The sequence below is a fragment of the Lissotriton vulgaris genome, chromosome 2_1, assembly GCF_964263255.1.
Source record: "Lissotriton vulgaris chromosome 2_1, aLisVul1.2, whole genome shotgun sequence".
Classification (NCBI taxonomy): domain Eukaryota; kingdom Metazoa; phylum Chordata; class Amphibia; order Caudata; family Salamandridae; genus Lissotriton; species Lissotriton vulgaris.
The window spans coordinates 524,216,983-524,243,982 of NC_141687.1; the positions used below are offsets into that span (position 1 = coordinate 524,216,983).

At 41.7% G+C, this 27,000-nt stretch overlaps 1 protein-coding gene across 2 annotated transcripts in view; it reads right to left on the bottom strand.

The window, feature by feature from the left end:
- CALCRL (calcitonin receptor like receptor) overlaps positions 1 to 27,000 on the bottom strand; it is a 276,761-nt gene that overhangs the window by 79,592 nt on the left and 170,169 nt on the right. For both annotated transcript variants that reach the window (XM_086955451.1, XM_086955450.1), the window contains exons 8-10: positions 21,258 to 21,411; positions 19,498 to 19,558; positions 19,342 to 19,408 (exon numbers count right to left, since the gene is read on the bottom strand). In XM_086955451.1, coding sequence (XP_086811577.1) covers positions 19,342 to 19,408; positions 19,498 to 19,558; positions 21,258 to 21,411 — 282 coding nt within the window. The remainder of the gene's footprint in view (positions 1 to 19,341; positions 19,409 to 19,497; positions 19,559 to 21,257; positions 21,412 to 27,000) is intronic.

Sequence of the window (27,000 nt, forward strand, 5' to 3'; positions counted from 1 at the left end):
TTTCCTTGTTGGCAGAGCAGGACCCGCTAAGAGGGACCTGCGGAGTCTGCGGTGGATGGGCTCCCTCCTAAGGAAATCACGGCTAGCTGTCCGGAGCTTAGGAGAAAGCTGTAATTAGGCTTGGGCTCCAAGCCACGCTTCCCCCAGAATTAACATAATATTCTGGGCGATCTAATGGAACAAAGCAGCCTCCTAACTGCTGGAGGGCTATATAAAAAAAAACAGATACAATAAATGTTATCACACATTGAAATGAGAGAACGTTTTCATCTAATGCAAATCACACGCATCTATGAGGTGCCTAAAGGATGATTGTTCTAAAACATTACCAAAAACAAAATAGAAGCTACTTTGGACAATAAGCTCCAAAAGTGCCCTTTCATGGACAAGGTGTTAATAAATTACATCTGTTACATTTCTGGTTATAGGTTTCTTGGAAAGGATTCTCTTTGACAATTGGATTCCATCATTTATAGTGCTGTTTTGCCTACTTGAAAATTAGGAACCTGGTCCGTTGTGTGTACGAGTAAGTGCAATAGAAGTATATAATGGGCAGAGTAGGTGTAGATAATCTTTTTGGTTACAGAAGGCGGTCAATTGGTCTTCTTTGTGTGTTTGGTGATGGTGTTCCTTTATTGTAACTTTCGTGTCTAGCACTATCTGACATAGGAAATTCTCTTTCTCTCTTTTTTGACTTTTGGGTTTCTTTTTCCTTCTTTAGCATGAAAATACTGCAAATCTTCTTTACCTAGGATGCTTCTATAATGATCATGCTTGAAGGATGTATGCATGTTGTTCAGTCATCCTTGAAGGTCAATGTTGGGTTATGGCAGTTATTTATACTCAGTTTTTTGCCTATGTAAGTACTGCACATCTATGACATTCATTTTATATCTTTTTAGGTCCCTGTGCAGTGCAAGCATATTTCTGTAAAGGTCCTGAGGAAGGTGGTTTTGCCACCGAAACGCGCGTCGACCTTGTGCGGAATCTCATGTCATCTCTTGAGATTTAACTATGGGCAGAGATTTTTCTTTGTCACATATAACTCGCTCGTGTACAGATATAGAGTGAATGGATTTGATGAGAGTATGGATGGATGGTATGTTTGTTGAGTGATTGTCTTGTATCCAGGGGCATGTGTTTTCTGTTGTCTGTGGTTGTTTTTTATTGTATATTCAATCTAAGTCAGGTATTTTTGATAAGTAAATTCTTGTGATCTATGTATATATTATATTTGTGACGGAATATGGCAAAATGATAAAAGAAACACTTTTTGATTTAGATAATGAATGAAATAAATATATAAACAAAACATTGTTTCTTATAAAAATGAAATAAAAAGAAATGTTTTGAGAAAACGAAATGTAGAATGTACTATTTAATGGCTGTCACAAATGTACTTTAAAATGGATTGTGATACATTTCTTCAGTAAAGTGCTATGGTCAATGAGGGAAATCCCATATTCTTGTGTTTACTCATTCCCCTCTTTTCCCTGACCAACATTAATTTTTGAGGGGGTCCCTTTATTTTTGCTAGTTAATAAATTAAGGTGCTGATATTTTCTTTAGGAGATAATGGTTAGAAAATGCATAGATGACGGAAAAAAATACTAAATTAGGAGCTGAACAAAGTAAGTATATATATATATGTATATATATACCAAAACATGCGAGTCGCACTCAGACAAAGGATAGCTGCCCCCAACAGCCTTTATCTTTGGTCAAACAGCAACACTTGCCAGCAATTCAAAGCATTCAACTGCAGTCCTGACGGGTTTCGAGGAGTTTCTCTTTTTCAAAAGATGATGCAGTCAGAAAGCGAATATTGGTAATCACCTTCACTTTTAAACACTATCGCATGCCACTGATTGGCTACTCTGAATGATGCAATGCGTTGCTTTGTGGGTGGTGAAGTCCTTTCTTTTCCCTGAATGGATGCGCTTTCAAAATAAATGCAAATGTCAGGCTCTCACATGAGCCTCTGGAAAGTATGGCTGTTAAAATCCACGTCCTTTGCCCCACATTCAGAGCCCCTTGCATATGAGCTCAGTGGCCCCCAGCTTGCCTAGGGGTGCAGACTCAGTGGCAAGACGGCCGCTAAAACATCGCGCTCAGTGGGGAGTGACCAAAAATATATATATAAATATAATCTCCACACAGGCACTCATACACTCGCTCACACAGCCATGTACACACCCACATAGCCACTAACACACCCTCTCATACACCCATACTGAAAAACCACTGACATGCCTATACAGCTACTCACGCACCACTCAGAGACCTACATAGCCACATACACACCCACTCATACATCCATCTGCCACACACTCATATGCCCACTTACACACCCACACAACCACTCACACATTCCACTCAAAAGCTCTCAGAGACTCAGAAAACCACTCACATACCCACACAGGCACTCACTCACCCAGTTAGAGACACAGAAAACCACTCACATACCCAGTTATACACTCATACAGCCACTCATACACCCAGTCATACATCCATACAGCCACTCACACACCCATACAGTCACTGATACATCCGCTCGCAGACCTGGGTCATATTTCATGACTCCGGCGTCCTAATGCCCCTACCAACAAATTGAATAACTGTGCTAAATGGTATAAGCAAAGTACTTTTGAAAACCTTATGAAATTCTATAGGTAGTGAATCTACCCCTGCATCTTTGCCTGAAGGTAATGCTGAGATAGCTAGTCCTATTTCTTCTAACGATACCGTATTATCTAATGATACTACTTCATCCTCATTCAATACCGGAAGATTACTCTCTGTTATATAATGTATGATATCCTCCTTATTAATTATAGAAGTAGATGAGTAAAGTTTCTGATAGAAAAGTGAAAACTGTTCCAAAATGGCTGAAGTGGGATTATGTATAGTACCATCTGCACTCTTTATAGCGTTGACTTTAGCTTGAGCTTTCGTTTCTGCCGTTTGAAAAGCAAAGATTTTACCAATATGTTCACCATATTCATATTGTTACAGACGGTACTTATTATACCTAGCCGCTATTTTTTCCCTGAGAAATGTTTTCACTACTATTCTTGCATCTAATAAGGAAAGAAACAGCTGATCCTGATCTGGTTGATGTTGTATTACGGCATCCACATGTTGTTTTTCCCTATCTTGTAAGACCATGACCAATTACTCCATATCACTTTTTCTTTGCTTGTTTTGCTGTCAGATGTATTATTGGGTCATGCCTCTAAAAAAGCTTTCATACTATACCAGACGATCAATGGGGAAGCTGTCCCTACATTATCCTAAAAAAAAAGCCTCTAATTGTTGCTTCATACTGTAAACGTACTCACTATCAGTAAGCAGATATCTAGGAAAAGAAAATGGTCTGACGTTTTTGCCTTCATGGTTAGCCATAAAAGATAGCAAAATGAGATTATGGTCTGATGTCACCTGAGTGTATATTACAATATCTAAATCCAAAATTAAACTGTCGGAGACCGAGGCCATGTCGATTCTAGAATAAAATGTATGCGGGCCGAGTAATAAGTATACCCTGGAATGAGTGGATATGTTTGCCTCCAGGCATCCTGCAAAAATTGTAGTCTGGCCATTTCAAGTATTGCTCCCCTGACCTTTCGCATTCTACTAGTACCCCTTTTTTTTGTGGAGTCAATGTTATAATCCATGACACAGTTAAAATCCCCCATTATCAAACGTTCCCCATCCCAGTTCAACAATTCTAAATTAAGAAAATCAAATATGCCGGGGTCGTCAATATTTGGTACAAATATTGAGCCAAATACATACTTGTTGCCACGGATTTCTATTGGGGCCAATTCCCAACGACCCTTTGGATCAGCCATTGTCTTAACGTGTTTACAAAAAAACGTATTATCTTTTAATATAGCAGTACCTTTCATAGATATTGTTTGAGAAGTGCTAGCAATAGTTTCATATCCCAAGTGCTTTAACAAATGGTGATCTTTATAGGCCGGATGGGTTTCAGTAATTAAGACTATATGAGGTTGATACAATTTTAACTCCTCCTGTACCAATTGACGCTTATTTGCACTATTAAGCCTGGCCACATTCCATGCCATACACTTAATTTTAGCCATACTAAATTACATTCCTTATCAACATACCGTTACAAATAAAGATTAACACTAACAAATCTAAGAAAACAATCAAAGCCAGATGACTTGTTAATAGTCCCTTATCATAGCTACATTTTACCCTAATAATGTTACTTTTTTGCCTCCCCACCCCACACCTCATCCAGACCTCCCTCTGACCCGAGAGACCCTTGAAATACTCCCTGTTACTTGAAAGAGGAATCCTTCCTTTAACCTGCTGCCGCTGCATGGGCAGCACTACAGAGCCACACCCACTACAGTAGCCACCCCAAATCCCAGCACACACCCTAAGTAGAAGAAAAAAAAGAAAAAAGAAATATCATTTTAAACTAATCCAATAGGCCTAGCTGTCATATCATACGTTTAGTTTTTTTAAAGAGTACCAGTAAAACAAGATTCGCAACCCCAAATCCAGTATCAAGTTTTAAGAACAATGCAAACCCCTAAAAAAAAAGGATTAGGAAGCCACGCATTTTCAGTAGAACAGATACATCTTATTAGAGCTTCTGGGCAGCTTCCGTTTGCCATTTAGCAATTGCTGACTTGACATCATGATCATCAATAAAGAAATGAGACCGTCCATCTTTGAAGACCTTCAAACGTGCTGGTTCTTGTAAGTAAACTTGCGCCCCAAGAGCCTTAAGCGGGTCAATTAGCTGACGGAGCTGCCGGAGCCTGTCAATGGTAGTTTTACAAAAGTCTGAACTAGGAAAAAAGGAACTGACTCCACAGTCATAGGTGTATTAGGTCGAGCTTTAAGGGCAACCGCCTGCCTGAGCAGAAAATTTCCCAAAACAATTAAAAGCGGGTGAGGGTATCGGTCTTCTGGATTATTTTTACCAGTCAGGAGCCTATGTACTCTTTGCAGCTGTGAGTCCCAGTCCCAATTGGATAAACCAGGGAAAGCCTTCTGAAATAACCGTACAAGAAAGGCCCTGGGGTCCGCTCCATCAGGAATACCAAATCTTCGCAGGTTGTGACGGCGCTGGTGATTTTCCAAATCCTCGAGTTTAAGCTGAATAGTTGAAATCTGTGTAGCCTGTTTCTGAACCAGAGTGTCTGTAAGGTTTGCCATTTGCTCCGTTTCTCCAACTCTCTGTTGGAGGCCTGATACATCGCTGGTGAGGCCCCGACTTTGATTGACATCAGCTGTAATATCTGCTGCATCTTATCTGTATCTGCCTTAGCCTGCATATAATGACCTTGTGCTTCCATTCTTTGATCTTTTAGAAACTGCATTATTAAAGCGAGTGTTGGTTCAGTATCTACCGATATATCAGGTAGCTGAGATATTGTCGCTCAGGGTAGTGCTATTGTAGTAAGTGCTTGCTGGGAGCTAGCCCCTGTCTCTCACTGCAACAATTGATATAAAATTATTGATGAGAAAAATGTGCATGGCAGGGGTGCGAGTTATAGTTATTGTAGGGCACGAAAAACCAGCTGGGGGGTTGAATGACCCCCTCAAAGAGACATCAGGCTCAGTGGGATTGGGCCCCGGGGCAGAAAATGTCCGAGGGAGAGGGGCCACGTGCCCACTCCCCTTAAAAAGACAGCAGGCCCTTCACCTAAACGAGCCACTCTACCCACACCATCATACCACTCAAGGCACTGGTCCCCCTTCAACCCCACAACCAAATGCCCAAAAGTAAGTTGGGCCTGTAGCGCACCCCAGTCACCACTCCCCCACCCAAGGCCGTTCACCCTATAGTAACCCAAAACAAAGTGGGGGCAGCAGCGGGCCCCGGTCCCCTCTCACACACAGAAGGCAGCAGTGCTCTCTCCACCACACAACCACCCAAAACACTATCCCCATCATGCCACTCAAAACACCACTGTAAGAAAATTGGAGTATTCGATGAGGGGGGAAGGACCCACCTCAACTAATATCCTAATACTTGTCATCGGGAACCCTTAAAATAACTAACTATACCTGAGCTCAATCTCCTGGAAGCTGTGTCACAGAGCAGACAGGTTTAACCAAGAAGCAGTGTGTTACTGTAGCAAAACAAATTGCAGCTGAAAGCCACAAAATGTTGATTATGCCACTAAATTAGTTTTTGTCCGACAAAAATTTGCTAATCTATGTTGCAATATCATGTGGGGTCTGACTAGTCTGTTACAGTTATTCACATTTTGCTTCCACCGACTGTAGCATACACAAGGAGCAATAGGAAGACCATTTCATTCATCGGCTGCCTTGGTCTTTGTGTGGTGGCATTTTGCCTGATCACATTTGTATATCTATCTAAAAATAAGTGCACTTCAGTGCCTGGGATGGTGGACCAAAACTTTAAATTTTCCTGTTTTTTTCTCAATTTACTGCAATGCAAAACGAGACTCTGACATTTTAGAAATTTTGATCTGTTGGAAATTGGCACTCCCAAATATAGATTATTACAATAGGACAGTTTAGAAATCACAAGTGCCAATGAAATTGAAGCAGGTGTCTCTGTTGGGAGGAAAAGTAGGGAGAGTTTTAACATGCACAGAAAATAGTAATTCGCACTACAGATTTAGTTAATTTGGGCATGCTGTTCATCATCTAAGAAAGGGAGTGCAATTCCAGGGGGCACATCATGTGCATGTGCCCTCCCTTCCCCCCAGGCAGGCACCCTCGGGTGCAGCAGGGGGCCCTGTTAGGGACCCCTAAGTTGCCTCTCGGCCTCCAGTTTTATGGCGGGCTCACTGCCATGAAAAGGCCAGTGGAAAGGAAACCCAGAATATGCTCGGTGGTGCCACTGCAGCCCCACCAGCATAATCCTGCCTCTGACAGCTGCGTGAACGCAGAATCCTAGATCACAGGTGGATGCAACGGTCCTGGGCGGTCCAACTGCCACACTCATCATATTATGGGAAGGCCCACAGTGTGGTGGTGGTCGGACCGCCACTGTGAGTACGGCAGTTCTATGAATTAGCATTTCGATATTACTATTGTTTTGGCACTGCATAACAGTTTACACAGTTAAGCCGGTCTGCTTTATGTTATAGCTGCAAAGGGATTGAGCTCAGGTTAAGTTAGTGACTTTGAGGGCTCCCCCTATTGAGCTTTATGATTTTTCCTTGCGGTCAGTAGTCACCCACCCCAAATAATAATCCAATATATTACAGCCGTTGGCTAAGAAGCTGAACTTCACCAAGTTTAGATTTTCTATTCCTACTGCAGAAATGTAATAGTAACTGGCAGGGAGAAATCAGTCGCAGGGCACACTGATTTTGTGGTAGACAGTAGAAATATTAGTCCACATTATGTGCATTTGTCCAAAGTTGGATTTAGACTGCCATTGACTACTGAGGCCTAATCTCTCTGGCATTAGAAAATTCAACAAACCTGTGATCAGCTGCCGTCTAAGTGGGACTAACTCCTAACTGGCGCAGTGTGTTTTGTGCATTCATGGACTGTGTTGAATGTATAACATTCAACATAACCTTAACAATATTATTTTGGGGGAATTTCTAAGTCTGTAAGCTTAAGTAACTTTCAGTTATTGTCTCTCTTTGGGGCCAATGCTACAGTGACACTCTTTTATTACTTGTATTTTGATTGGGTAAATTATTCATGTTCTATGCAATGGTTTTAAAAAGTATCTCTCTCTCTCTCTCTCTCTCTATATATATATATATATATATATATATATATTCACTGAAAAAACCATAGGTTTCACACCAGTTATAGTTAGCTGGAAATTTTACTGATATAAAACCATTGAAATTCCCACGTTATAGTTAGATGGACTCACTATAACTTGCGCGTGCAATGCACTGCTGATGACATCACATATTACATCACTCATGACATGGTCAGTGACATCACTCATGACATCACTGATGACACCATCCAGTGAATGTGTGTCTTTCTGAAAAATAAATATATTTTATATATGTATATGTAAAAGTTGATGGAAGAATAAATGTTTAAATAAGTGTCTAAATGGATGGTTTTTAAAAATTGATTGGTTAACTGGCTTAATAAGACATCATCAGCAGTGCATTGCACGCGCAAGTTATAGTGAGTCCATCTAACTATAACGTAAGAATTTCTATGGTTTTATATCAGTAAAATTTCCAGCTAACTATAACTGGTGTGAAACCTATGGTTTTTTCAGTGAATTTAATAGGTTTTTTAAATGCTAATTCCTAACTATAACTGGTGTGAAACCTATGGTTTTTTCAGTGAATTTCATAGGTTTTTTAAATGCTAATTCCTTTGTATATCGAGTTTCTAACCTTTTTTTTTTTTTTTACAATTTGCTGTTTTTTTTAAAGTATTCATGTTTTTTTTATATAATTTTTTTCTTTTGCGCTCTGGGTGCGCGCTCCGGGAAGCTTTCAGCTAAGCTCTCCGGTAAGCTTTTCCGTGAGCTCATCTGAAAGCGCACCCAGAGCGCAACTGTCGTTCGTGAAAAAAAATATGAATGAAAAGTTAATAATAATGCAAAACATTTCGTACCATACAAATAAAATTAGTTTTTTTTAATAAGGAAAATGATTATGCATTTCTGTAAAAGTTTGATGACGTCACTTCGGCGCGCAACGTAAGTGCCCTCGGAAGCGCCTACGTTCGCGGCGCATAAACGCATGCAAAAGCGCCTACGATCGCGCCACGTTTGCGCCCCGGAAGCGCCTACGATCGCGCTGCGTAAACGCACCGGAAGTGCTCCGGCGCGCGCAGCGTAAACGCGTCGGGTCATGTGACCCTAAAATAACACTTTTCATTGGTTGCTAACAGTTTTTTTTTACAATGAATGAAATCCCCACCCATTTCCTTCACTTCTTCTTTCACTTTTGTGACTGAAAGACCTGCCTTTTTTGCTGTTGCATATTTCTTGATTAATCATGGCTGCCAGACCATCCAGCAGTGAAGATGACTCCAATGATTTCATTGATGAAGAGCCTCCTCAGCCGAAGGTCAAAGAACATTTCATCTGGAAATTTTTTAAGTTTCCAGCAGACCAGAAAAAGGTGAATGCACCAAAAGTAGAGTGCAGGATCTGCAAACAGGTCCTGTCACGGGGTAACCCCCCAAAAAAGTATTCTTTTGGCAACTTCACCATGATTCGCCATGTGGAGAGGAGGCACCCCCAGAATTTTGCCCGGGAAAGTGTCAGGGCTCTGGCACAAGAGGTTCCCAGAGATGGGGCCTCTACATCAACAGGAGGAGCAACTTCTTCTGGGAGAGAGCAATCGCAGGAGCAGGTGGCAAACATACAACCTGCATTTAACCATGGGGTCGTCAAATGCAGATACTGCAATCAACTCCTCACCTATGGGGAGCAAAGTGTCCTGCTCATGGTTCGAGCATTGGAGAACCATCGCTGCCCTTCCCACCCCTAATTTTTTTCTTTTCTTTTTGCTCCTGTTGAGCAGTTTCCATTCCCTGTTTTTGTTCCTGTTCAGTTAAAAGAAGAAAACCAAAAGTTCTTTTCAGAACGACCTCCAATTCTCATCAAAGAGCTATATTCTTAAAAAAATAAAGAGTAAGTGAAATATAGTGCATTGATAATTGAAAGGAGAATGAGTAAGAAAGAACAGAAAGGTATGAGAGGTGAAAGGAAGTGAAGTAGGAGGAATGAAAGAAGGTGAGTGTTAGAAAAGAAAGTTATGACACAGTGAATAAACTGGAGGCCTCATTTCTGAAAAGTGACGCATCGCTACGTGAAAACAGCGATGCGCCACTTTTCTGGACGCACTCCTTATGACATTCCAGATATGTCATATTTAATATATGACTAATCAATTCGCAAGGAGTTACAGATATGTCAGTATTTCTGACGTATCTGTAAACACAAAAGTAACGCATTGCTGGAGTGCGTCACAAAAGTGACGCAACTCCAGTAATGTGTCCTTTCACATGGAAAAAGCACCATGTGAAAGGTTTGTTGTGAAGCAGGCGCAAGATTTTGGCGCAACAGCATCCTAAAAAAGACGCACTGCGTCATTATTACCAAGCTTTTTGCAGGGGAACACCCCCTCTGCATGCATTATACCTGACACTATTTTTAAAAAGTGACGCATCTAGGTACATGGGTCACTTTTTAAAACTCTGCGCCACATTATATCTGCATCAGGTATAATGTATGCAGAGGGGGCAATCCCTCGCAAAAAGCTTGGTAATAACGACGTACTGAAATCTATGAGATTTCTCTGCGTCACTTTTAGGATGCTGTTGCGTCAAAATCTTGCGCCTGCCTCGTGTCACTTTCATGTTTACAGATATGTGAGAAATACTGACGTATCTGTAACTCCTTGCAACATGATTCGTCATACATTAAATATGACACATCTGGAATGTCATAAGGAGTGCGCACAGAAAAGTGACGCATCACACCAGCAGTGTAATAAAATGTGCCTCGTTGCACTATATTTAAAGGATGCAACAGCATCCTAAAAGTGACGCAGTGAAATCTCAAACATTTCACTGCGTCGCTATTACAAAGCTTTTTGCGGGGGAACACCCCCTCTGCATGCATTATACCTCACGCAGATATAATGTGGCGCTTGATTTTAAAAAGTGACCCATTTACCTAGATACGTCACTTTTTAAATATAACGCAACGAGGCACATTTTTTTACACCACTGGTGCGATGCGTCACTTTTCTGTGCGCACTCCTTATGACATTCCAAGTAACGCATTGCTGGAGTGCGTCACAAAAGTGACGCAACTCCAGTAATGTGTCCTTTCACATGGAAAAAGCACCATGTGAAAGGGCTTGCGTCAGTCTAACACCTGCTGTAAAGCAGGCACAAGATTTTGACGCAACAGCATCCTAAAAGTGACGCAGTGAAATCTCAAAGATTTCACTGCGTCGCTATTACAAAGCTTTTTGCGGGAGAACACCCCCTCTGCATGCATTATACCTGACGCTATTTTTAAAAAGTGACGCATCTAGGTACATGGGTCACTTTTTAAAACTCTGCGCCACATTATATCTGCGTCAGGTATAATGTATGCAAAGGGGGCATTCCCCCGCAAAAAGCTTGGTAATAACGACGTACTGAAATCTATAAGATTTCTATCAATCAATCAATCAGTGACACTTATAGAGCGCGCTACATACCCGTAGGGTCTCAAGGCGCTGGGGGGGGGGGGGGGGGGTGGGGGGGGGGGGGTGCCGCTACTGCTCGAACAGCCAGGTCTTCAGCTTCTTCCTGAAGGAGAGGTGGTCTTGGGTCAGGCGCAGGTCGGGAGGGAGGGAGTTCCAGGTCTTGGCGGCCAGGTAGGAGAAGGACCTTCCTCCTGTAGTCGCTCTTCGGATGCGGGGGACGGCGGCGAGGGCGTGGTTGGCTGATCGGAGGTGGCGTTTGGGAGCGTAGAAGTTGATCCGGCTGTTGAGGTAGCTCGGGCCTTGGTCGTGTAGGGCTTTGTGTGCGTGGGTGAGGAGGCGGAAGGTGATTCTTTTGTTGACGGGGAGCCAGTGAAGGTCTCTCAGGTGTCCGGTGATGTGGCTGGTTCGTGGGATGTCGAGGATGAGTCTGGCTGAGGCGTTCTGGATCCTCTGGAGTCTCTTCTGGAGCTTGGCGGTGGTACCGGCGTAGAGGGCGTTGCCGTAGTCCAGCCGGCTGGTGACGAGGGCCTGGGTGACGGTCTTCCTGGTCTCAGTGGGGATCCACCGGAAGATCTTCCGTAGCATGCGTAGGATGTTGAAGCACGCCGAGGAGACGTTGTTGACTTGCCTGGTCATGGAGAGGGAGGAGTCCAGGATGAAGCCCAGGTTGCGTGCATGGTCTGTTGGTTTGGGTGCGGTGCCCAGGGCTGGAGGCCACCAGGAGTCGTCCCAGGCGGAGGGGGAAGAGCCCAGGATGAGGACCTCCGTCTTGTCAGAGTTCAGTTTCAGGCGGCTGGTCGTCATCCACTCGGCTACCTCTTTCATCCCTTCGTGCAGGTTGGCTCTGGCGGAGGCGGGGTCGTTGGTCAGGGAGAGGATCAGCTGGGTGTCGTCGGCGTAGGAGATAATGCTGAGGTTGTGTTTGCGTACGATGGCCGCGAGGGGGCTCATGTAGACGTTGAAGAGGGTGGGGCTCAGAGATGATCCTTGAGGGACGCCGCAGATGACTTCGGAGGCTTCTGATTTGTATGGTGGTAGGCGGACTCTCTGTGTCCTTCCGTCGAGGAAGGAGATGATCCATTCCAGCGCCTTGTCCTGGATTCCGATGTTACTGAGGCGCTGTACTAGGGTGCGGTGGCAGACCGTGTCGAATGCCGCGGAGAGGTCTAGGAGGATGAGGGCCGCTGTTTCTCCATTGTCCATCAGGGCTCGGATGTCATCGGTGGCGGCGATGAGGGCGGTCTCGGTGCTGTGATTGGCTCGGAAGCCGGACTGTGAGGGGTCGAGGGATCCGTTCGTCTCGAGGAAGGCGGCCATCTGCTTGTTGACGGTCTTCTCGATGACTTTGGCTGGAAACGGGAGGAGCGAGATGGGGCGGTAGTTCTTGAGTTCGGTGGGGTCCGCTGTTGGTTTCTTGAGTAAGGCGCTGAGTTCGGCGTGTTTCCAGCTCTCAGGGAAGGTGGCGGTGTCGAATGATATGTTGATGATGTCTCGCAGGTGGGGTGCGATGACAGCGTCGGCCTTGTTGAAAACGTGGTGAGGGCAGGGGTCGGTCGGTGATCCGGAGTGGATGGAGTTCATCGTGCGGATGGTGTCTTCGGTGCTGATCGGGGTCCAGGCGTGGAGGGTGGTGGTGGGGGGTGATTGTTCGGTCATGGTGTGCGTTGGTTGGTTGTTGAAGCTGTTGTGTATGTCCGTGATCTTGTTGTGGAAGTATGAAGCGAGGGAGTTGCAGAGGTCTTGTGATGGGGTGATGTCGTTGTTTCCTGCGCTGGGGTTGGAGAGCTCTTTCACGATGTTGAAGAGTTCCTTGCAGTTGTGTGCGTTGTTGTCCAACCGTTCCTTGAATGCTGTTTTCTTGGCGGCGCGGATAAGCTGGTGGTGCTTCCGGGTGGCAAGCTTGAAGGAGGTCCTGTTGTCCGGTGTAGGTTCCCTTCTCCAGACTTTCTCGAGGGCTCTGCAGTTCTTCTTGGAGCTCTTGAGTTCGTCGGTGAACCATGGGGCTTTCTTGCTTCCGGGTCTGCTGGGCGGGGTCCTCAGCGGGGCGAGCTCGTCCGCGCAGATGCTGATCCACTTCGTGAGGTTGACGGCGGCCTGGCTGGGGTTCGCTGAGCTGGCAGGAGGGTGCTGGCTCAGGGAGGTGGCGAGCTGGTCTGCTGTGATCTTGTTCCAGCTTCTGCGGGCGGCCTGTTGCTGGTGGTGGTGGGTCGTCGTTCTCTTGAAGGTGAAGTGGATGCAGCTGTGGTCCGTCCATTGAAGCTCTGTGGCGTGGCTGAAGTCGATGTCTGTGCTGGAAGAGAAGACTGCGTCGAGTGTGTGTCACTCTGCGTCACTTTTAGGATGCTGGTGCGTCAAAATCTTGCACCTGCCTCGCATCACTTTTATGTTTACAGATATGTCAGAAATACTGATGTATCTGTAACTCCTTGCAACATGATTCGTCATACATTAAATATGACACATCTGGAATGTCATAAGGAGTGCGCACAGAAAAGTGACGCATCACAACAGCAGTGTAAAAAAATGTGCCTCGTTGCACTATATTTAAAAAGTGACGCATCTAGATAGATGCGTCACTTTTTAAATATTGCATAACAATGCGCATTTTTTTACACCGCTGGTGCGTCACAAAAATTGACGCACATGAGGCGCAAAACTAGCAGCGCAAGGCCTTCATAAATATGGTCCTGGATTTTCCCCGTGCTTCGCCGGTGCGCGTACCATGCGCTTCCCCCGCGCAAAACGAAAAAAAAAATAAAAAATGTAATGCCCTGCAGGACCCTATTTTAGCCCCTACATCAAAACTAGGGGGTCAGAGGGGGTCTACTCTTCCCCCTTATGGTCATTTGCCCCTTTTTTTTTCAAACCCCTTGTGTCTCGATTTTACCGAGACACAAGATGGCGGCCGCTCCAGACTGTTTAGAATGTTTACAGACACCCAAGAGCCAATCAGCTTCCTGCGCGCAAGTCGCGTGTCGCGCCTGGAGCGCACTCCGGTGCGCGCACCGGAGAGCGCCTATAGATATATATATTTTTTTGAACCTAAATTACTCAAAATCCACTGCAGCACATATCTTGAGACATAGCAAAGGCACATCGGGCTACCAGTCCCTTCAATTTTGCCAAGTTTGCTGGAAATCCATTCAGCCGTTCGGGCTAAAAGTGAAATCGACCGCCCTATGGAAATTTACATGGGGAAAACGCGTTTTGGGACCCCCCTTTTATCTCGGCCCCCGCTTGACGTATCCCCCCCAAACTTTCAAGTAAGGACCCGAGCTCGACGAGGCCATTTTCAGGAAATTTTCAGGCAGATTCGTCAACCGGTGCCAAAGTTATTCCAAATAGAATTTTGAGATTTAACATTGAAAAAAATCCTAACTATAACTACCTACTGGCGACCGCCAGTAGGTAATAGAGAGAGAGAGAGAAAGATATATATATATATATATATATATATATATATATATATATATATATATATATATATATATATATAGAGAGAGAGAGAGAGAGATATCTCTCTCTCTCAAGGGTTCAGGTGACGGTATAGTTAGACCTTGAAATAATATAAAAACTATTGTTTGAAAACCTCAAAATCTCTGAAATCCACCAGTTATAGTTCACCGAGCTACCTATAACTTGTGCCCCACCATTTACTGCTAAGACTGCACATATTACATAACGCATGATATGTTAAATGACATTAATGATAGCATCACTGATAACATCATTGTCATATGCAGAAATGAGTGTTCATGTATGGATCAATAGCATGGAAATAGCAAAAGCCCTGGACATCAGCATAATTGTCTATGTTGAAAGTTCTGTGTCGCATTTTTGGGTACAATCCCTGTTAAACAAGACAAAGGTTCAGCGCTCCTAATGTGGGTTGCAGACCCATGTTTAAAAGTAGGTTGAGGCTTAAAGCAAAATCCTGTTCCCAAAAATCTCTGAGGAAGGCTAACCCTTTTGTTCACATAAGATAATCCACAACGGGGGGCATTTTCCGGAGTGAATGTTTATTTCCAGAACTTCACTGAATATGTTGAGGCATTGAAGATTGTTGAATAATGTAGAATGCATGGGTGCTCCTCTTAGAAGTGCTTTATCTCTCACTAGCTTTATAAATCTCTCACTGGCTTTATAACTATGGCTCTAAGGTTGTATGCCACTGTGCCCATCTCAGGAACGTTTGTAGTGTATCTGACTAAACTACGGAGTGTAGTCCACAGTGCCTAAAAAAGTGTCATTAACTTGGTAAATGAATTCCTGTCAACCTTGTCACTTACAGTTGTGGTTCATGTGAAGTATTTAAGTGGGTAATCCCATAAAGGTGGAAAGAAAATTGTTCACACCTACAGTATTTAGAATTTGTTCAATGCCAAAACCATCAATTATTTCATTTAACGTGTGACCTATGTGAGGTCATAAGCAGTGCAGGGCAGGTGTGCTCAGTATACTATACATGGTGGATTTAAGTGTTTTTTGGGGGGTTAAAATTATAGTTTTTATATCAATTCAAGGCCTAACTATAGCATCACTTTAAGCTTTTATTTTTTTTCTGTGAATTTCTAGTTTTTTTTAAACATAAAGTTACATATTATTACCATACCTAACTATAACATCATTCAACCTTTAGAGTTTCAGTGAATTTCTCTTTTAAAAAAAAAATCCTATTCACCCATCTCCCTCACTAAGAATACCTTTTTACTGTGCACACTAGAAGGTTGGATGCCTGGTCTGGCCAGTGGTCAGCCACTCTCCCAACCCCCCCATGTGAGGCCAGTCCACCACCAGGCATGGCCAAAAGCCAGGCCCTGTGCGAAATCCTTCACATGCGCACAACCAACCACTGATGGCCAGTGACCCACTGCTGGCTAACCCTCCAAGGTCACTAACCACCCACGATGGACACCTCCCCCTAATATTTTACAATAATTTTAGCTACAAATCAAAATGTTATTAGATAAGCTTAGTTAAAAAAAACATTGCATGTACAAATAACACAATAAAAGTTTGCCTTTAAATTACAATTAAAAAGATATCTTAAGAGTTATTATCGTGGTACTGGTCCTAACAAAAAGTTTACACATAAGACATAAATGGACAGATGAATGAAAGTATTTTGCATTCCGCAGATGGTGCAAATTGAAAATTTGGTCATTTGCGAATGCAGAAAGACCTTTTGTTATGTATGAAAGTCGGAGTTCACATTTGAGATAGTCGCAATTTACCAAAATTGCAAATGCAAACAGGGAATCACAATTTGCGAATCCCTAATGCACATGTAAGAGTAAGAAGCCTTTCCTAAATGTGAACTGCGCACTTAGGAAACGCTAATTACCATCAACTTCAAGTGGATGGTAACCATGTGCGAACTTCGAAAAATGCATTTTTTCAAAGTGCCATGTTGCACACAAATGCCCACAGGGCATGTGCGCGCTTTACATGTGCACAATTAAAATTTTGGAGGTGCTTCAGGGGGGCCTTAGGCCCCCGGGCACCCTTTGCTTTGCATTTGCTAATTTGTGATTACCAATAAAGTAATCGCAAATTAGCTAATGCAAAACCATTCACACCCATGGGCCTTGAGTCATATCCCAAACACCGATTCAGTAAAAATTCCTATTTGAGAATCGCAAAATGCTCTTTTGATACATCTGGCCCAAAGTGCATTTGGAAAGGGGTCTTAAAGACTTGTCAAGAAATATTACTCTTTAAACCGGAGCTGGCAACAACATATGTGGAGGTCATAAGTTTCATATAGCTTACGTTGCAGTTTTTTTACGACTTGGGTCCAAAATCCAATCGTATGAAGATTTAATCTTGTATTGTCCCCATTAAAACAGGTTTTAAATGCCTATTGGCAAATTCGCACTCCCACTGAGTTGAAAGACTGTTGTAAGAAATGTTGACACTCTGCCGGGAATACATAGCAAATAATTGGTTAATAGTTGAAAGATCTTCATTACAGCCTCTGCAGGATTTATTAGTTCCTTTTGCAAGTTATTTCGGACAACGGTCCAAAGTTGGGAATTCACCCAAACGCAGACACATTACTTCCACTTTTTTTGTGGAGTGAGTAAAGTAACTAGAACTTAGGTATTCCTGTTGCGCTAGAGTCTTTTAGGAATGGAAGGTTATGCATGAGTGGCCACTCTTTTAGAAGACGCTTTTATCCTCCAAAAGCAAAAGATCACAAGTAATTTTGTTAATACGTTTCCTAAAGACTTCAAATGAGGTTGGAAGTTCCCACAGTTCGTTTATTTGTTGGGACCCTATAACAGACAGTAGATAGTCACTTTGTGGGCCCATGTTAGTATACAATTCAATCCAGAGCCTTTGAACTAGTGAGTCTTCCTTGGCTGTTCTCAATGCGTGACAGAGTTTGACAAAGGCTCTTGTTTTGCATTTTTTGCCTCACAAGGCCAAACTCCAACCTGATTTATGCTGGTGAGGCATTCCAGGGAGGTCGAAAGAGCGGCCTTTAGGTGTTAATGTTTAAGACTCGAGCCATTCAGATTCTCGGCCGCAAAGTGCTTTGCAGCCATAGGCTATGGTAGGTAGAGGCTTCATTGTAATAGCCTCCAGTATGGAGAGGAGCACATAGCCTCCAATCCTCTTCTGGAAGGATAAAAAAGCTGCAAGGAGTGACCTTGCCTTCACTTTAATTTGTTCCTTATGTCGTAAAAAAGTGCTGTTTGTATCAGTTATCACTCCCAGATACTTGCAGCCTTGCTCTTGAATTAGTCTGTAGTTATTTAGATGGCAGGGTCCTACTTTCTTAGATCTTTTACTGAATGCTAACTCCTTTGTCTTTGCAAGGTTGATTTCCAGATTATTGGCTAGAGTGTAGTTACATAATTCGTGCAACAGCCTTTGTAGACATACCTTGGTTCTACTGAGAAGAACATTGTCATCAGCATGTATCACACTCATCAATGGTTTCCCTCCTAAAATGGGTGCCTAAGCGTTTGTCTGGTCCTGGTCCTAGTCTTGGGTGACATCCACCACGAAGAGGTTGAACGACGCTGGGTCGAGCGCACATCCCTGTTTAAAGTATTTTCTGGAACTTGTGGCAGACCATTGTTCTGTTTCCTATTTGTATCCTAATCCAGGTATCCGTGTGAAGGTGTTGAATTGCTTTCAATAGTTGCTCTGAGAACCTCCAAGCTGCAAGTTTTGACCATAGTTTTGGCCTGTCTATTCGATCAAAAGTGGCTTTCAGGTCAACAAAACAGGCATGCAAGGGGCTTTTACGTTTCTGAGCTTTTCTTTTTTTCAGGACTAATACTGTCAAATTAGTTAGGATGCCCATCCCGAGATGAAACCCAGTCTAATTTGTTTCGGCATTACTGCAGTACTCAGGAGAACAAGAAGGGCCACGCTGGATCGAGTGGCACAAAAAAAAAGATTTGGCCTCGGGGGGAGAAGTACCCACACCTGTGTCTTTAATGGCGGCTGCAACATTTTTGTTGATATTCTGGCAAGCCAATCAGATTCCTTGGTACAGTACTGCCGTGGCCAACAGGGAAAAAACCCTCTTTACCAATCAGATGGCTCTATTTTTTTGTTAATTTGTGATACCCCAAGAGTACATCCAGATAGCACTAACTTTTGAACCTTCATTTCTCAAAAACGGCTAAACAGGTTTACACCAAATCTCCAAAAGCAGGATTTTCTGAGTGAAGCTCGAGCTTTCTCCTTAAAATTCATATGGAAAATTGCATCAGAAAAATGCATTTAGACACCTCCTCTTTTTCTAGTCCCTAGCGTGAGAGATATCCCTGAATCTTTCTAAGATGGAGCTGAGGTGGCTTAACATGTCTTTTTGGAAAGTTTTGTGAAGATTAGTGAAAAGGCAGCAACGTTATTAGCATATATCTGGAGCCTGCAGATAATTCTTCTTATAAACGTGCAAATCATTTGTGTTTAAAACAGTATGCCTTTACACAGACAAACACACCTCAAATCTACAATCACAATGTTCCTAACAATTTAAAAAAGTCTTTCAGGCCATTCTCTTAGTTATTTAATAACTCCACTATTTCCTTTTTGTTAAAATTAACAAATTCAACAACTGCCTACAGCTCTGTATACAATCACATGTCATTTCAAGCCACCAATATAAGTATGACCAGATAGAAAGGTAACAAATAACTCAACATACCAATAACGCTGCACATATGGGACCGTGGATTATATACAGCAAATGTGTGTCAGAGCTGATCCAGCAACTGTGAACACAAATAGGAGACATAAGTTGAATATCGTGACTTAATAATATATATTATACAATTAGATTTAGAAATTGAGGCACACTTACTTGTCATTGTAATATAAACTTCTGGCAACAGAATGTATGCAGGCAGGAATCAATGGGAATCCTAAAAAGTAAATAAAATGCATGTTGCAACTTGCACTTACATGAATTCAGTCAATGAAACAATAAAAGCTTCATGTTTTGCCATAGACAAGGCATATAGTGAAGAAAATCATTCGCAGAATTAAAATATTTCAATTTTGCAAGTTATAAAATAATTTTCAGGATGTAAACGTGTCATGAGGCGCATGTGGCATGAATCAAAGTACAACCATTTTGAGCTAAAATCCTGAAATCAATGCAGGAGCAGGGCCTGATTCATAAATCTAAACTTACACATTTGTGTAAGATTATGGTTGTTTTTGGTATTCACAAACTCAGAGTTAATAGTAAGTTTATGAACACTGCAGTTGGGGCGGAGAACTCTGCACATAAAAAGATAGGGCAAGTCTTTTGGGGTGCTGTTCTCCGCCCTGGTTGCAGAGTCTCTACAATCACAAACTTATAATTAGCTCATAGTTTGTTGTGATTACCAAATAAAAAACCTTAAATTTACACAAAAGTGTACGGCTAACCTTTGTGAATCTGGCCAGTTGAGTTTTGTTGTACGTATGAACAAACATTAACGAGTTATCAGCTCCAGACATCACAAGGCATGAAAAGGTTCATTGTGGCACAGTAATGGCCTAAAGAAATTAAAAGGGTTGATGGAGAAAGCTATAAATAGAGGACTGAAGTGAAACTTGGACGATTAACACTACTCGTATTCTGTGTTTTTTCCTGCATGGCCTGGGAGCTTAAGTCAAGTTGTCAAGGACAGACGTGAGCCGCTGACTCATTGAATTGTCATTGCCCTCCCATATCAGAGCTAAATCAACTCCAAAGATCTTGGCTCAACAGCGCCCCCCCCCCCCTATCTTGGAATATACTCCATTATTCATAGCACATGAATGAGGAAAAACTAACACTCAAAACACAGAATAAATGCAAACAGAGAATTGCCTAATAATCAAACACATATTCAGATAATTTCAGAAAATGCGGTGAAGATACCGAAATGTACAGCATGCAGTTGACAAAAGGAGGGGAGGTATGTAAAAGATTCCTAGGGTGCTCCTCGTGAAAGCAGTATTTGAAGCCATTTCAGAGTGTCTGGTCCTTTTTGCTCTGCTGGCCAGTTCTCAAAAATGTAACATATGAACAAAATACACACAAGAGAAACATCACTTTTGAGAATATAATTTCGCTTCGAAATGATTCATTACAACATTTTTCCCGTCACCCATCTGCCTAATTTTTGGGGGATCCATTATCTCATCTCCGGAGGTCCAGAGAAGATGAAAATGAACTTCAAAATCCCCATTAAATCTGCCCTCACAGCTGATGGGTCTGCAAGAAGCTACTCACGCCTGTTCCTCTCAGTATAAGTGTAGACCCAGGAGTGATGTTGGAGTAAAGTGGAGCTGGAAGACATCTGGGCTCTTTTTAGCCCTTTCCTCTGCTAAACCTCATCTTACAGTGTCTTCACCTAGGGACGTGAATTTGACAAAATGGGTGGGAGGGCCTCAGCGAGTCAGACGCCAAAGACCATTGGCCAGCTATGAATGATCATCAGGAAACTTAAAAATGCCTTTTCTTCTCGTAAAGTCGCCAGTAATTAAAAAAGTGGTACCGGTGTGAAGAGGGTGCTGGAAGGTAGGAGTGTTTTTTCCTCAATGTTCCCCTTTATCAGTCCAGAAGACATATTAAATGAATATACATACCCCATCCAAGGAGATAATACCATATCAAGTGTTGTTTCTCAGCAAACACAGCCACCACAATAAGAGTGTGCAAGTAGATGCCTTCACACAACATCCAAAAGTAGTTGCATCCCATCAGGTAGAGGTGAATAAACTGAGCTATTTTACAGCTGACCTGAAAGGAAATAAAGAAAATAATAGATATTTACAATTGTATTTATGGTATTTTTAATATAGACTGCTGGAATGAGCAAGGCAATATTTGATTTATTAATTTTGAGCTCTATGTAATGCAGAGCTGCCGACTGTCTCTAGTCACATTTAAAGACCATAATACAACCAAGCATTCTTACAGGATGTAGATTGTTGTTTCACAAATCAAATCAATTGCTAGAGGGAAGACTACTGTGCAGGTCCTGATACCATTATAAGTGACCCCCCTGTGCCCTGGAGTCAACAGTTGAGGTATACAGCTAACATCACTGGGACAGTGTGATGGTTACAGCTGAGCGGCAAAGGGTACCCAATCTCCAATGTGGTCTTTTTAAGATAATTGTATTTGCTACTGTATCCTGCGTTGTATGAGACATGGTGGGGTTAGCATGTTGTGCAGATGTTTATTACTTCCAGTAGCATGTTTAATAACAGGAGACCTTCTGACTAGTCCTCCCTGGGCATGGTTGGATGACATGAGTCAAATTAGTTCTTGGAAAGCCAATACAGTAAGAAGGGAGTGGTCTGAAACTCTCATTCTTGCAATCTCATACTTGCAATCTCAAGAAGCAAGTCCTACCTTTAAAGGTTGAGCAACTACCTGCAGAATCTGAACTTCAACAACTTATAAAATATTATAGTGAACCAGAAGGACTGCGGATAAGAATCAATGAATGAATAGGACAACAGAGTCAAAGAAGTACCGGAAGACAGGCAAAAAATGAAGACACGTCAGGCAAGAACATCAGAAGTCCCTGAGTAAGCAAGACGATATCAAGAAACTGCAACTGAAATGCCACCGGAAGATAGGCAAAAAATTAAGATACGCCAGGCAAGAACACCACAAGTCCCCAAGTAAGCAAGACGACATCAAGAAACTGCAACTGAGACGCCATGTGAAGCCAATAGTGCACTGATCTATGAGGCACATCTAAGGTAACAACAATGCAGGCTAATATTTGTTTTGCTTTGAAGCACAATAAAGGTTTTCAAAAACTTTAAAAAAAAAAAAACAATGCAGGCTAAGCACATTCAAGCATTAATTGGAGACAATATAAAAATGTGCATAAACACAAAATTTGGAAATATATACATTTTGAATATCTTAATAAATAAAAACAACCAAAAAATTAAAGTTATCACAGCAACGGACTTAACGGAAGTCAGGCAAAAAAAAGGGGACATGTCATGCAAAACTGAATGGAAGATCGAAATATCGCGAGATTTGAGCCAAATAGAAGGTAAACAACCTTTACAACGCACTACCATTACAACGCGGTCATTACAAAGCAAACCATTACAACGCATTGCGCTGGGGGCGCTCTAGGATAGGGAATAAGTTTAATTTTCTATCCAACACCTTCCCTAGTGTCCACGGGGACTGGAGTTGGAATAGAAAATTAAACTTCTCACTATCCAGCACCTCTAAGCGCTAAGAGTTGTAAAGGTATGCGATGTAAAAACCGTGTTGTAAAGGCAGGCGTTGTAACGTCATACATCCAAATAGAACGATAGGCGGATAGTGTACCCCTGACCAAACACATAGCGGAAGAATCAAAAAATAGATCAACCAACTCAAAGAACTACGGAATCCCGAGAGGAAGACGAATCGGAAGCGCGACAATCACAGGACTGCACGAGGATGAAAATACAACAAAGAAAGGTAAATAAGAAATGGTTGATGGGTCATTTAAAAAAACACGGAGGTGTTGTATGCGGGATGGCAAAATGAAAGATACAATCCATTGTGAACACACCTTTGGCCACCGTTATGCGAAAATAAGAGAAACAATACGGGCACCATTTAATAACATCACCAGAGAGAGAGAGAGAGAGTGAGAGAGAAAAACTTGTTTATTTAGACCTTGGTCTTTTAAACAGTACAGAACACACACAATCAGGATCAAGAGGAGTACGAACAGACAAAATTCTACAACATCTAAAATAGATAAAATTCAATGCTTGTTATTGGAAAGTTAAAAGAGGGTGGCACCCTCAGAAACGCAACATACAATGCACCCTAGTTTTACAGAAATCTAATAATCGCTAAAAGAATAAAATTAAAAATTTGCATTTTATAAAAACTTTAAAATAACTTTAAAAAAATCAGTGCCCCTCCTTCAAAATCTCCCTTCAAAATTCTTTTAAACCCAGTCCAATTGCAATTTCTGACGTGGGCATATCGGTAAGTAGGCAGATCGCCTGGGCACGTGAGGTTATCTTATGTGATAGAAATATAGGACGTAAAAACAATTTCCTTATATCGTGTACAAATAAGCAATCAGGTAAAATATGCAGCATATCATGTTTTGGGCCACGCTCACAGTTACAGTTACCTTCTGGGCCAATCAGTGCAGACTTTAATTTTCCATCTATCTTCCAAGGGTTAACCCCAACCCGGGTTCTAAGAATTGCATATCTCAGAACTTGGTTGGACAGTATGTCCAAATACGGGAACCAGCCATCGTTAACCCATGACTTTTTTAACCACTGGACTGATTTTTTCTCTGACATTTAAGCTAGGTCCTGCGCCCTGGAGAGCGACTGGCTCTTCTTAGTAAAATCGGCTATCAAGGCGTCCTGGGAGAATTTCACATTAAGACGCCCTGTTGCTTTCTGGAGAGTTTTACTCACATCCTTTGCCCAGACAAGATTACTTATTTGGATCTCATCTCTACACCATTGTGAGACCTTTAGTGTCACTCCTGGGTCTTGGCGCTTCCAAAATCTTACCAGGGCTCTTTCGGATTGTACGGTCCATGAGGTTAGCCCTAGCTCCATTCTTATTGCTTGAACCATAGTACAGTTTGGTAAGGACGATAGCATTTAAAAGATTTTTCCCTCTTCCTGGTCCCACTCATGTTTACCGCTCAAGTATAACACCTCAGCCCCATACAATACTTGGGGGGGAATCATTGCTCCAAATGCCTTTAACATTGGTTTATGAGTCATGTCACCATATTCTTTTTTAAACCTTTTCAATTCACATGTGGATGAAAAAGCTTTGGCTCTTTGGGCCTCAAAATGGGTGCGCCATTTTAGCGCACTATCAAACCAGAGGCCTAGATATCTATATTCCTTGACTGCTTCAAGTTTATCATTACCCGAAAACCAATTAAAGTTCTTCTTACTCTTTCCAAAACATAAAACCTTAGTTTTTTCCATATTTACAGTCAGAATTTTCCTATCACAGTAGCTTTTAAAAAATATTTAGTTTCCTTTGAAGTCCTATTTCTGTTTAGTCCAGGATAACTAGGTCATCAGCATATAGCTACAGCTTCTGGTGCGTGAAAGGGAGATGTCCAGGGAGCTCTGGGTCTTGAGGCAATGTTGGTATAGGGCTCTGCGACGCATTAAAGGGAGCCCGGCGTATGCCCCCGAGATTCCGGTGTGGTTCTGCTTGGAGCTCCCCCACGTAGGGGAGTGGCAGCGGCTACATGAATAGGAGGAGCTGGGGATCTCCTCCATTGGAGATCTGTATGAAGATGGTACACCTCTACCATTTCAAGATCTCATGCAGAGGCACGAACTACCAGCTCAGGACTTTCTCTTACACGCGTGCGTGACGGCCGCTGTGCGCAAGCACTGGAAAAAAGGGTTGGCGGAACCACGGGTCTTCCTCCCTTGCCAATATGTGGTCACCTCCGCAGGTAAGATCAAGGCGGTTACGTGTTTATATCGGAGGATGGTATGTAGAGAAAGACGGTGTAGCTAAACTCTAAAGGAATTGATACTCCCTAAAATAGAATCTAAACACAATAATAGACCCTTTAGAGCAATCAAATAAATGTGTGCTGAAACAAAAATTTATACGAAAAATCCTTTAATTTATTATATATTATTTGTTTTTAGTATATTTTGTTTGTTATTTATATCTTTTGTACAGGATTCATTCACTTTTTTCATTCATTGTTTACATTTGAGATAAAAATTTGATGTGTATTCCCAGGTTATCAAAAAGTGTTAATAAGTGAAAACAAAGACATTTACACAAACACAATCACATATATACATTAAACCCCGTGATATACGAAAATATTCAGTTGTTGGTAATTTGATGAAGGCAAAGCGGTTGAGTGGAACTACGCGCGTTTCGGCCTGAGGCCTTCGTCAGGTGACCGTCAATCGTATATTAAACATAAATCAAAAAATAGTGATAAAACCTAAACAGAAAAGACAAGAACAAAAAACATTTTAAATATATTTACAATTCAGACACACTACTATATTACAGTTATTTACAACTCAGTTTCTATTTCTATATTTAGCGGGTCTATTGACGTTGCTGTAAGAAACTATGATCCTTTTCTAGCTTTTTACTAAAACCTCCAAATTTATAATAAACGCCAGACTATCTAGTTTTCATGCTCTCCAGATACATCAGTATTAACAGTATGCATTACTAACTAGTAAAGAAATCGGCACTTCAAGTGTTTCTATTTTATTTACAGTTCTAGTTTTTGATAGTCTTCTTAGGGTTTTTGTACCAACAGCTCTATATTAGGCATTAGAATTTCATAAACAGAAAGGTAGAACAACAAAAGAGAGTTTAAATAATAAGTATAGATATTAATACAAAGAAATAAGGCCTTAAATAATTAACATACAGGAAACCTAACTAATGAGATAAAAAGATGAGGATTAGGGATGTCAGTGAAAGGAAGTAAGGACTATATCTACTTACACAACAAAAGACAGGATGACGTATCAACGTTTTTGCTTCTTGTGATGTCAGATTTATCGTTAATTCAATGTTGGGTATTCTGAAAAATAGATATGTACCCATTTGAGTTCTAATTCAGCTATGTATTATTTTTTAACCAAAGGAATAAGGTTCTCTAATCTATAAAGAAATACCTTATTTACTCCTGCCACGTGGTTTTAATGTCCATCAAATCACATCGTGTATTTAAAGGGTAATTGTGAAGCTTTGGAATCCTTAATTTACAGGACTGGTTCTAAATTTCAGCGAGAACAAAAAAAGGGGTTACTATTTGAAAATCTTTTTATGAGATTGAAATTTTAATAACTTGGTGCCTTTATATATTCTATGTTATTTAAATCTTACTAATATTTTTTTATTTACTACTTAGAAGCACGTAATGTACAAGTAGATAGAGATTTTATAAAAAAGACAAGTCCTAGCTTTCTACTATGTTTTAACGTTATCTTGGTGTGTTTATCTACTATACCCACTGGGTAGTATTGATCTTTTAAACACAAGTTTTGTACTGCATAAGCGCATACCTTAAAAATCTGGCATTTCTGAAGTATATATTTTTTTCCGCACTGTGAGCTACCGGAGAGGTACAAGCTTTTAAGACACTTTCTGTATTTTTATTCTGAATCTAGGGGGACATAAAATGAGAGACAATTCTATGTTACCATATTTAAATAATGCTATTTAGTGTTGCCCAGGTAGGGCATGTTGATGTCTTTACCTTAATTTAGTGGCGCTTTCAGCTGTACTTGCTTGGGATATTTGCCTCTGGTAAATGGAATACAGAATGGAGGCAGGATTAAAATCAACGTACCAATGTGAGTTTAACCT